Source organism: Gymnoscopelus microlampas (genome assembly GCF_963454915.1).
Source record: "Gymnoscopelus microlampas genome assembly, chromosome: 12".
Classification (NCBI taxonomy): Eukaryota; Metazoa; Chordata; class Actinopteri; order Myctophiformes; family Myctophidae; genus Gymnoscopelus; species Gymnoscopelus microlampas.
The window spans coordinates 4,138,543-4,151,332 of NC_139949.1; the positions used below are offsets into that span (position 1 = coordinate 4,138,543).

At 43.8% G+C, this 12,790-nt stretch overlaps 2 protein-coding genes across 2 annotated transcripts in view; one reads left to right on the forward strand and one right to left on the reverse strand.

The window, feature by feature from the left end:
- The window catches only part of LOC311056925 (parvalbumin beta-like), a 523,075-nt gene that overhangs the window by 200,762 nt on the left and 309,523 nt on the right, over positions 1-12,790 (forward strand). The window lies entirely within an intron of this gene.
- Positions 5,746-6,675, reverse strand: LOC311056707 (lysosomal thioesterase PPT2-A-like; the record flags this gene model as incomplete). The annotated part of the gene is made up of 1 exon (XM_084073514.1): positions 5,746-6,675. One exon carries the CDS (start codon positions 6,673-6,675, stop codon positions 5,746-5,748), a length of 930 nt encoding a protein of 309 aa, XP_083929640.1.

Below are 12,790 nucleotides of genomic sequence, written 5' to 3' on the forward strand. Positions count from 1 at the left end.
TGGTCAGGTGACAGAATCCTTGCTGGTATATCTTGATGACATTATAGTATATTCACCTGACTTCTCCTCTCATCTACAGCACCTCGAGCTCGTCTTCCAACGCCTGTGGAGACATGGACTGAAGCTGCGGTTAGACAAATGCAAACTTCTGCGGAGGGAAGTGCAATTTCTGGGCCATGTCGTGGACAAAGAGGGAGTGCGGCCCGATCCGGAGAAAGTGGTGGCAGTGCGGGACTGGACACCACCCTCAACGGTCCGCGAGGTCCGCGCGTTTCTAGGTCTAGCGGGTTACTATAGGCGTTTCGTGTCCTCTTTTGCTGCTATAGCACGACCCTTAAACAACTTATTGATAGGAATCCCAAATGACGTAAAATCCCACCAGTGTAAAGTCGAGTGGACTTCGGAGTGCCAGCGGGCGTTTGATGCGTTAAAGAGTGCCCTCACACAAGCCCCGGTGTTAGCGTATGCGGATTATACACAGCCTTTTGTGGTTTACACTGATGCGAGTGGCCGTGGGTTGGGAGCGGTTCTAGCCCAGGTCCAAGACGGTCACGAACGTGTAATAGCTTATGCAAGCCGCAGTCTCCACCCGACCGAGCAGAATGACGCAAATTATAGCTCGTTCAAATTGGAGCTTTTGGCCCTTAAATGGGCCGTGACCGAGAAGTTTAAAGATTATCTCACTGGCGCTCGATTCACAATATTCACGGACAATAACCCTGTTGCGCATCTCCAAACGGCTAGATTGGGAGCTGTGGAACAACGGTGGGCTGCTCAACTTGCGTCGTTTACTTTCGACATCAAGTATCGACCGGGCAAAAACAACGCCAACGCTGATGCCCTATCGCGGTTCCCAGTGCAGCCTGTAGATGTGGCGGCTGTACAATCGACGCCAGCAGCCCGGGAGGATGAGTGGAGAGAGACGCAGGATCGGGATCCAGATGTGCAGGTGGTGAAGAGGTGCGTGGAACGGGGGAGAGCCCCTAATATGGTGGAGAGGAAGAATTGGACTCGGGGAGCGCGGCGACTGTTACGCCAGTGGAACAAACTGATTATACGAAATCATGTGTTATATAGGAAGGTGACCGATCCTTATACCAAAGAACAATACTCACAGATCATTTGTCCAGGTTCACGCAGAGAGGAGGTATGGAGAGGAATCCACACGGCCGCGGCGCATGCTGGGTTGGAGAGGACCTTGGCCCAGCTGCGACGTCGGTTCTATTGGCCAGGCATGGAGGGAGCGGTGCGTCAGTTACAACAGGGTTGTGTCGCCTGCAGCCTGCAGAGGAACAGGTCAGAGCCTCGGGCCCCCTTACAACCCTTTGAAGTCTCATATCCACTAGAAGTAATAGCCATTGATTTCCTCACATTAGGTAGGCCTGCTGATGCGTGGCAAAACATTCTGGTAGCTACTGACTTATTCACCCGTTATAGTTGGGCTATTGCCACCCGAGACCAGACTGCGCACACCACTGTCCGTGCGTTATGGACGCATATTATCCAGCCGTTCGGCTGTCCGGCCCGGTTCCACTCAGATCGAGGCCCCAACTTCGAGTCCGAGTTAATGCACCATTTATGTCAGACTTATGGTATTGCAAAAAGTCGCACCACTCCGTACCACCCGGCTGGGAACGGTGGAGTGGAACGATTTAATCAGACATTACTGAACATGTTGCGATCACTAGACACTGATAAACAAGGAAGATGGAATGAGCACTTACCCGAGTTAGTTCATGCTTATAACAACACGATCCATAGTGCTACGGGTTATGCCCCCGCCTACTTAATGTTTGGCCGACATTTGAGGCGCCCTATAGATGTCCAGTTAGGAGTGCAGTCAGCGCAAGAGCGCATGGGAGTGGGTGGCTGGGTACAGGACCACCAACAGAGAATGGCGACAGCTTATAGGACCGCAGGGGAGAGGATGGGAGAAACGGCCAAGAGGAGAAAGCAGGTTTATGACCGTAGGGCCGGTATTACACCCCTATTACCAGGAGAGAGAGTGTGGATTCGAAATAGGAAGAGAGATGGCCAGGGGAAATTGAGTACGTGGTGGGACCCCGAGCCTTACGCAGTGATGGAACAGGTGGGAGCTACGGGGTTGGTGTACCGAGTCAGACCCGAGAAGGGGGGGCGAGAAAAGACCATACATAGAAATGCGTTGAAAGTGTGTGTAGCCCCCAGGTCGCCCCACGAGGACCCCCCAGCTGTAGTGCAGCCCGAGCAGGTAGAAGCAACAACGCCGCAGTATTATGGGTTTCTCTCCGTCCCGAGAGCACCAGATGAGCCACGGCGCTCGGGAAGAGCAAATATAGGCCAGCCACCCCAGAGGTATGGACATGATTAGGGACAGTTGCAGGGACTGGCAACGGAAAAGTGGGGGGGGATGTGACAGGGTCAAAGCAGGGGGGTGAAACCAAATTGTAACATTTTTTATTGATGATGAAAAACCTGTATTACGCACTTAAAAACATCATTCTCTTAACTATATTTCTGCACTGCATGTTTTATGGTTGACAATGTATTTCCCCCCGGTCCCCGAGCCACTTGACATTGGACTCCCCTATAGGCTGTGTGACATTGGCCTTGTGACAGCGGACGGCCAATGTCCCCAGGTCACGCTGGTGGCAGAGCGAATGAGGGCGGAGTAGGGTGTGGCCCACCTTATTCAAAAGTGAGCGCGAGCCACTTGGACAGCAGAGAGACAGGCATACAGGGCAGTGTGGAAGTGACAGCCAGAAGGGACGGTTGTGCACAGGAGGAGCAGACATACCACGGAGCAGAGGTGGGGAATACAGTGATCGCGGCACGTACCAAGCCACCAGCAGCGGACGGTGAGCAGACGGCGCAGTAGCAGCAGAGACGGGGAGGACAGACAGACGAACCAAGGAACGGAGGAGAGGTCCAGTGGCGATAACGTTGCGCGCTTCACACCCTCAAAGCCAGACGTACAGTCTGGCGGGCGAGTAAGTGTCCTTCTATGCAACGTTACCTTTATAAACCCACGGTCCTAAACCTCATATGTGAAATATACCTGAACAGATGAACTGGTTCTAGTTTCTATGATTGCAGGCAATACGCACGAAGACAAGAAGAGACAGTGATTCCTGGCCTAAACCCCCGCTCCAGTTAAACCCCATATAAGGACATTCCCACCTTTTGCATTGAACCGTGATGAGTATATGACATATAGCAATTGAATTGGCACTTGGCACTTTACTGCTTCAGTAATAGTTGGCACTTTAACGCTAAATTCATTATTTATTTGCTATAGTTTGCACAAGCCCTGTCTGTTTTTAGTGTTTGGTGATTGTCTGTATTCCTGTATTTTAGTTAGTTAGTGGGCGCATTAGGAGGTTGAGGTTTTAGAATTAGTGTTATATTTTGTTTATGCTTTTCAATATTTTATGGCTTATAGACGCCACTGTATTAGCTTAATAAAATAGATTACCTTTTTATACAAACCTGTTTCCGTCCAGCTTTCTCCAAGGGATATGTGTTGAAGTGTTGTTCTCATTTAAAAGTATTGTACTTACCTGGGTAAACTCGAACCTGTGAATAGCCTAAGAAAGAGTGTTACAGAGGACCCTACCTCTTAAATAAAAAGGTGGCGTAGTCTTGCAGTACCTAACAAACAGTATTATTCTCACAGTAATTACGCACCCCGCACTTTACCGTGCAACTGATATTTTATTGTTGTGAGTTTAATGTGTATTGTTATTTATTTATTATTGAGACAAAGTAAAGAGTGTCAGCATTCTAAAAAGAAGTGGCAAGTTACATGTGACAACCTGGCCACCGTCACACATGTGTAATAGACAAAATGTTTACAATTAATTGCGTGTTAGGAAAAAAATACCTCTGTAATAAGGACCTTTGGTTGAGTTAATTTATTTATTTCAAAGATTTAAAAATGAATAAAAGTATGGTTGCAGCCGTCAGGACCCGAGGAATAATATATAAACAAATTCTCCATTCTCCATATAATTTATATGTGACTAAGTATGTGTTATTTTGTACTATAATACAGCATATGACATTATAAGATAGATAGATGTTATAAGGTAGAATATTATGTTATATAACTTTTTTATTGCAATAATTATTTGAATATGTCATTGATATATATAATAATATATAAAACGTGGCCGTAACCTCTAGTAATATACATAATAATACATATGATTATAGTATATGATGGTATGATATATAACATTGTATTGCAATACGTATTGTGTGACATCGTGGCAAATGGTGGCGAGCCAATAGATTAGCGGATTAGGAGACACTGCCACGGCAGAGGAAACACTGCCGCGGCTGCTGCCGCTGCCGGACAATGCACTCGCTCTCCCTCGCTTGATATGAGGTGTCAATTAATTGCTGTCACCGTTTATTATGTTAGCTGCATACTGTTGTTACAGTAGTTACATGCAGACTGCTGCAGCAAACCAAGTGAAGGCAACAATTGAAGAGGGTTCAACACTTGCTTCCTGTTGTACATCATTTGAAAATAAATAGGAAATAACAAGAGTCAGATCTGTCAAGTTCAATAAAAATCATACCAATATGTTGTGCATAATCTAGCGGAGTTTAGATGTTTAGATATATTGCCAGAATGAACCAAATGTTCAGATTGTGGCAGAAATAGTCACTTGTTGATGTTCTAAATAGCTTCATTGAATTCCTTGACCCCAAACATATATATTTGTGACACCAAGTTTGACCTTCTAAGTGGCTTGGAAGCTGAGATATTGGCACTTATAGATATTACATGGTGGCCATCTTTGAAATCCAAGATGGCCGCCTTCCACCATCTTGATGACGTGGCTACCCTTCCAAAATGAAACGTATGGTGATGGAGAGCATGTATAAAACATTTGGCGCTTTTGTGAGCCGTGTCCAAATTTTTCTAAAATGTAGTCCTAAGCAACCTGACTAAACGGGGTCTCCCATATACTGTATGTCGGCATATCAGGTTTGTGGTCATAGTCTAAGTCATAGTGACATGCCTATATTGGCGTATCGTGTTTGTTTATGGTTATGTCTGAGTCATAGTGACATGCCTATGGGGCGGGCGTATCTGGTTTGTTTATGGTATGGCCATGTGATTTAAAAAAAAATAAAAATAAAAAAAAACTTTTTATTTATTTATTTTTTTTATTTTATTTTTTTGGTTAGAACTGAAAAACGGGAGGAATTGTTCCCAGACGTGACGTAGGGTGGGGAAACAAATCTGACGGACTGTTTTCAGCCCAATTTACATAAAAACCAGATGCCACATAGTCGGAGAAAAGGTCTGTCGGATTAACGCATGCCTCCCCTATGAAAGCCTGCATGCTCGAAGTCGGGTATTTGTTGGAACAGAAGAGAGGTGGGGGAGACCAAAAACACACAAAAATGAAGAAAAAGTTAAAATGCATGGTGTAGACCCTTTAAGAGAAAAAATCTTATTTTGCCCCTTTCTATAATTTCACAATTTGGCCAATGTTTGACAGTTTTTATAGTACAGTTTGTTGATTACTTTCAATGCAGTAATGGTCTTTTTCTTTTTTAGGTATTAAAAAGATTATAAAAATCGTCACTTCACTGTCATCTGGGACCCCCCCCCCAAAAAAAATGTTTTATGTGGGGACCCCCCTAGGGGTCCTGACCCACAGGTTGAGAACCACTGATCTATGACACGAAGACTTGGACACCATGCTGTTATCGGATCCCATCTTGGGTTTTCTCCTAGCTTCCACGCTACACCAGCCACTTCTCCATGCACGTGCGGAACACAGTCTCGTTGTGGTGCCACCCCCTGTGTTTTACTCCGGGTACAGAAAACACCGCCAGGTCGCCTCGTTCCGCCAGCGTCTTCAGACCAAACACGTCTCTCAGGTACAGATCCCGCCGCTGCATCTCGACCACGCTCTCGCTGTCGTCATAAAAGCCGAACAGACTGGACTGCCAGGGCGTGACGACCCCGTCGTCCGGACCTCCGATCAGCACCAGTTTCCTGACCTTCAGGAGGTTCTCTCTCCACGCGGCCGCATCGGGGTGAGGCCTCTCGCCGTCGAGCAGAGCCAGATAGTCGCTGTTGCTCGCGTACGCGTCCCTCTGGTGCGGGTCGTTCCAGTAGTTGCAGATGGACACCCTCTGGCCCAGCCGGGTGTAGCACAGGCGGTACAGGTTGGACTTGACGGACCGGGTAGTTAGTCCGGGTAGGTAGTCCGTCAGGTAGTCCGTGTCGCCGTACTGTCCGGCCTGAGGCGAGGCCAGGGAGACGAAGGAGTGGACGTTGTGCTCCGCGAGCGTGGAGACCATGCCTCTGCAGATGAGCCCGCCCTGGGAGTAGCAGATCAAATGGACGCCGTCCGGGGCGTCCCGCATGATAGGGGCGACGGCCTTCTTGAATCCTTCCACCTGCATCCACAACGGCTGCAGGCTGCTGAGGCCGCCGAATTGGTCATCGAACAGGTCGATGACCGATACGTCGGTTCCGGGATGGGCGTCCTCGATGAATCCGAGCAAGTTCTCAAATTCTTTGGGGCCGTCGAACAGTCCGTGGATTATGATCACCGGCTTGTAGCCGGCGACCGCGGCCCAGAGACACGCGCCGATCAGCAGACACAATAGTCCGGTCGGCCCGCTTCCCCTCCGGCTGGAACCCGTACAAAATGGAGCTTTCATACTTTAGCCTGGTCAAGACCTATGCACTTCTAGATAAAAGATACCTTTAAAACTATAAAAACGGATAGAAAATCTGGTGCTTGAAACTACTGTCATTACAGTTTCTTCAACAGTGTTACTGAGATGAGCAAATACACCGATTGCATGTATTGAATTTCCTTCATTACGGATGTAATTACTGAAGAAACACAGCTGATATATCTCTCCAGTGATACTGAATGAATTTGATCAACTTCCTTTGCAACTTGTGTTCCAGAGACAAAAGTGGGAGGAACCCAAACACTTTATAGACTGGGAGACGTCATCAGTGATGTCACTGGAGCAGACCAGTGGTGTAAAGTAACTAAGTACATTTACTCAAGTACTGTGCTTAAGTACAATTTTGAGGTACTTTTTCCAATTGTCTATACTTCTACTCCACTACATCTCAGAGGCAAATATTGCACTTTTACTACACTGCAATTATTTGAAAACTTTAGTTACTAGTTACTTTGCCGAGTAGTTTAAGTACATTTTGATACCAATACTTTGGTACTTTTACTTGTAACAAAGTACTTATACATTGCAGTATTGATACTTTTACTTAAGTAAAACATTTGAGTATTTTGTCCACCACTGGAGCAGACCAGGTTTTGGGGGTACATCTAATGATCCGTGGTATAGTTGCTGGGAGGCAGGTCGATTTTTTATAAGTTGCTGAATGACGTGTGACGATGTGATGTCTGCATCCTGATGTCATTGTGTCATGACGTCGTTACGTAACATTGTCGTAAAACATTGAGACCTAAATCAACAACATCATCATCATAACCTTTATTTCAGCTCGGAGTACAGTTGAGGGGCAGGCCCTCATTTTCAATGTAGCCGAGATACAGAACACAGTAATTCAACAGGAATAGACATTCACATACAGCAATAAATACATGAATCAGAATACAGAGAGAACTCAAAAACTAAAATAGTCAAAGAACTAGAACATATATATGATAATCAATTAATTAAATAAAGCAGTTACAATCCTTAACAAAAATGTTGGAAATCATTTCCCTGAAACTACCTAAAGATGGAAGTGATTTGATTTTCAAGGACCTCTGGAGCTCATTCCAGGCAGATGGAGCACTGACAGAAAATGCTGTCTTGCCTAACATCTGCGCAAAAGGAACCTTGAGCGTCAGGAGATCACTCGAGCGGGTCTGATTTGTAATAGGGTTCTGAACCAACATAGAACAAATATAAGGGGGAAGCATTCCTGATATGGCTTTAAAAATAAATAGATACCAGTTCTTATCACGCCTCTCAGTTAAAGAGGATAAGCCTGCATTCCCGTATAGTGTACAGTGATGGGTACCATAGGTGTCACCAGAGACCCATCTTAGGGCAGAATGGTACACAGTGTCAAGGCGCTTTAAAATTGATGGAGTAGCAATTCTATAAATAATGTCTCCATAGTCTAAAACCGAGAGAAAAGTGGCTTCAATAATTGTTTTCCTACTGGATGCAGGAAAGCATGATTTATTTCTATAGAGGAACCCAATTTTTTGTCTCAATTTGGAGACAAGGTTATCAATGTGAAATTTAAAACACAATTTCTCATCTAGCCAGATGCCCAGGTAATTGTATTCCGAGACCCTTTCTATTGTAGCACCACTTGAAGAGGTTATGACTATGTTGCTAAGGTTGGTGGTTTTAACTCTAGTGAACAGAATGAATTTGGTTTTGCTTGCATTTAAAACCAGTCTAAGCTCAACCAGGGCAGCCTGGAGAGCATTAAAAGCAAGCTGCAGCTTCCTGGTGGCAAGATGAGCTGAGTCAGTGACACAGTATATGACCGTGTCATCTGCATAAAGGTGGGCCTTACAGTCATTAAGAGTGGAGATAATATTGTTAATATATAAAGTAAAAAGAACTGGGCCTAAGACTGAGCCCTGTGGGACACCCACGGAGACTGGCCGAAACCCAGATTGAGAGTTTCCGGACTTCACAGCTTGATATCTATTTGTTAAGTAGGTTTGAAACCATTCTGAGGTTTCATTACTAAAACCTATGTTGTGTAATTTCAGAAGGAGTAGGTTGTGGTCTACGGTGTCAAAGGCCTTGGATAAGTCCACGAAGAGGGATGCACAAAAATGCTTATTGTCAAAAGCAGTGATAATGGTATTTGTAACTAAGGTGACTGCAGTGATTGTGCTATGTTTGGCTCTGAAACCAGATTGATTTTCATTTAACACTGAGAAGGATGAGAGGAATAATTTGAGCTGCGAGTTTATGAGGGAGTCCACAATTTTGGCAAGGCAGGGCAACTTTGAAATCGGTCTGTAATTATTTACCTCTTGTCTATCACCACCTTTGTGAAGTCGGAGAACATGTGCAAGTTTCCAAATATGAGGGAAAATATTTGATGAAATTGAAAGATTAAAAATATGAGCTATGTGCTCTGCAATAAGAGGTGCAGCTGTCTTTAAAAATAAAGGATCTAAGTGATCCTCACCAGTCGAGGTCTTATGGTTTATTGTAAGCAAAGCTTCCAGAACAATAGAGGTAGAGAGGGGTTGTATGGAGAACTGAGCAGTTGGGCTAATTCTAAGATTGCCGTAATCCGTTGCAAGTTGGGGTCCACTATAAGTATTATTAAATAAGTGTCCTGCATCTGTAAAATGCAGATTAAAAGCAGAGCATACCTCCAAAGGATCTGAACATACGCCATTACTACCATTTATTTGAGATGGTAGGGCAGAGGTGGAATTATTATTAAGGGCGTTCACTGCTTTCCAGAATTTAACTGTATTTCCCTGAGAGTAAGTTATTAGATTTAATTAATAATTAGATTTAGCTTTTCTAAGAGAAGACGTGCAATGATTTCTAATTTGCCGAAAGCAAGCCCAATGAGCAGGGACTCCAGAACGCCTAGCAAGCGACCAAGCTCTATTCCTCTCATTGAATAGGGTAGCTAAAGTCGGTGAAAACCAAGGGGTAACTCTATCCCTGATTCTCAGTTTTTTCACTGGAGCATGTGTGTCTACAATAGCAACAAAGTTTTCTATAAAAAACTCTAGCGCCATATCAACATCAGTAAATTCATAAATTAAGAACAAGTTACTATTAAAAACGTCATGTAAGAACTCTTGTTCGTTAAAGTGCTTAAAGCTTCTCTTAGAGATCACTTTAGATTTTGTCCGGTGTAATCGGGCATTTCTTATACACCCAACCGGACAATGGTCACTAACACCTAACTCAAAAACACCACAAGCAGAGATCCTGTCAGCCCTGTTTGAGAAGATAAGGTCTATCAGGGTGGATCTTGAATTATCCATTAAATTTGGCCTAGTAGTTTCCAGGACCATTTGTGACAAATTCAAGTCATCACTAGAGAGATCACTACCTACGTCAGGGGGCGTGTCCCAGCATGATAGGGGGCTTTGCACGTGCGCAGTAAAATCCTGCCTGAACATACAAAAAGGCTCAGTAGATGGCAGCATGTGACCCTTTAACGGTAGTGTTTGTTTTGTGTCACTTCAGTAGCCACGGAGACCTGCTGAAGATCTTTATTTGCTGAAATTAAATGTTAATATGGCCAAAACAAGTAGGCCTATTCAGTGCCATAATAGGCACAATTGTGTGGCATATCACTGAATGAATATTAGCCCAAAGTTATAGAAATCATTAAAATTCTCATCTACTGATGCTTTACTGTCAGGTATTTTGTGCAAATTGAAGTGCTCGAGATTCAGATGTGCTGTAGTGTGGTAATAAACAGCATTGTTTTTAATTACACAATAACCATGACCATACACATAAATATAAATACTTTTAAATAGGAAAATGTTAGTGCTCCGAAATTGCATTTGGAACTACATACAGAGTATGACAACTAGTGTAGGCTACTTTATTGGATTTGTAGCCCACATATTAAGACTATATTTGGAGTCGCTGCATAGAAGAGATTAGGTAAAAAAAATGATATATATATATATGGCCTATGCGTTTAGATATGCTCACAGTATAAAAACTTATATTCGTCTTCAAAATGTATTTTTATTTGTTGATTGTGAACACCACATGCTTGTCGTAGAGCTGTCTTTTGTAAGGCTAACTCAGTAAACATATTTGAGAATTAAAAACAATGCACACAATGCTATGTAGAATCAAGATCATTTTTTATTTATTCAAAAAGCACATTTAAACAACTCGCTGACCATGGTGCTGAATTACCAATTTAACATTACTGCCTGTAAAGTAAACCAAAGTAATGAGGCCAGTTCTAAAATACAGTTCAGAATGTTAAAGATCATTCACAGCACTAGAACATAATATTCATAAAGCACATTTAAACAACTCACTGACCAAGGTGCTGAATTATCAATAATTTAACATTACTGCCTTAAAGTAAACCAAAGTAATGAGGCCAGTTCAGAATATATCATTCACAGCACTTGAACATACTGAACAGTATCCTATCCATGTCTCTTTGCCATTTCTCAAAAGGAAAATTGAACAAGTATCATCTAAACAAATTTCAGAAGAACATGGAAATATACTGTACAAACACAAAACATTGGGACATTGTCCCAATTAGGTCTGAGGCAGTTTCCAAAACACCTGCTAAAGGAGGACCTACGTTTCCTGAACAACTAAACTAAAATATTCTTCAATAATTAGAAAAAATGTGTTTACATGTTTAAATAGCAAGGGGAAAAAAATAAATAAAAGTTCCTGGCCTGAGGGGTACAAGCAAAAAAAAAAAAAAGTTCCCTTCCATAATTGGTTAAAATTAATTTACAGATGTTGCCCGCTTTTGGCAGATCTACTGTCGTACTGTACCTCCACTGGACCAGAGGAGGCCTGCTTGACCAGCAAATGGAGTATCAACATTGGCAACCTTTTTACCACTCTCCTAGAGATTCTGTGGCAGACAGGGAGCCATTCAGTCTGTCTATCAAGACTGGTCATCACTTGCCCAATGGGGTCATCGGATTGTAACAATGTTGGCATGCAGTTCTGCATGACGTTATACAATAATAGATGGTACTCATGAATGTGCTTGCTGGGATGCTTCAGGCCACCTCTGCTCTTGATGATAGAGAACAAAGATGGGTCATCACTGTGTGTTGTGGCATAGCTGTGTTCTGTTGGAACCACAGTTGACAGGCTGAACTCACTGCACACCTTACAAGAGCTCTTTCGCAACTCTTTAAATACTGCCCACCCAGAAAGGTAGTATAAGGTTTGGTTAGTAACGAGTGGCAGTGGGGGTAGTGGGTTGGACATAGACAAACCGACTTCTGGGATTTCCACTGGTTCCCTGAGACCTTCCCTTCGTCTAGACATGTAGTCACTGTACTCTATCAGAATATGATCATCGTCAGTGCTACATTTTTTTAAATGGGCAAGTGTTATCAGCCTGAGACGGGCACGACAATGTTTGGCTTGAGGATGCATGTTGTTGTTGCATCTCAACTGTGAGTGCAGGCTCTCATTTGCATCAGTTGACACACGGCCGATTAACAAGAAGGTCAGATTGTTCAGTGGACCAGTGTCACCCAGAGACGAGACCCAGTTGGGGTTTGGGGGTATAAATGATGCGGGAACATGCTCAAGATGTTGAGAAATAGCAGGAGGGAACAACAGGGAACCTGCCAACACTAGCATAGTGGATGTTGCCATGCGAACACCTGTATGACTTGGTTTCCAGTTGCTCACAGCTCCAGTCTTCACAGACTTAAAAGATGTTTTTGTCCATGTTGTAAGGAACTCCAGCACCCTCCTCAGCTTGGCCTCTGCGTCGGTATTTGACAGAGGTGAAGACAGGGCTGCATGTAGGATTGGAAGGGATGGGGTTACCATTACACACTCAAATCGCAACTTTCAACATAAAATCTAAACATCTGTGGAAATGCAATGTTTATCCTCACATGAGACATTTACCCGTGAATAGGGCAGGACCAAATAAATCAAATAAAAATGATGTTGTACATGGACATAGTCAGATACATATCCCATTTAAGGTGGTGCCTACCATAGCAAAGACGTCGAGCGGTCATGAGGTCAAACCAGTCGTTGACCAGCTCCAAAAACCATGCTGTGGTTTCGTCCTCCCTGGGTAGCAGGTCACATTCAA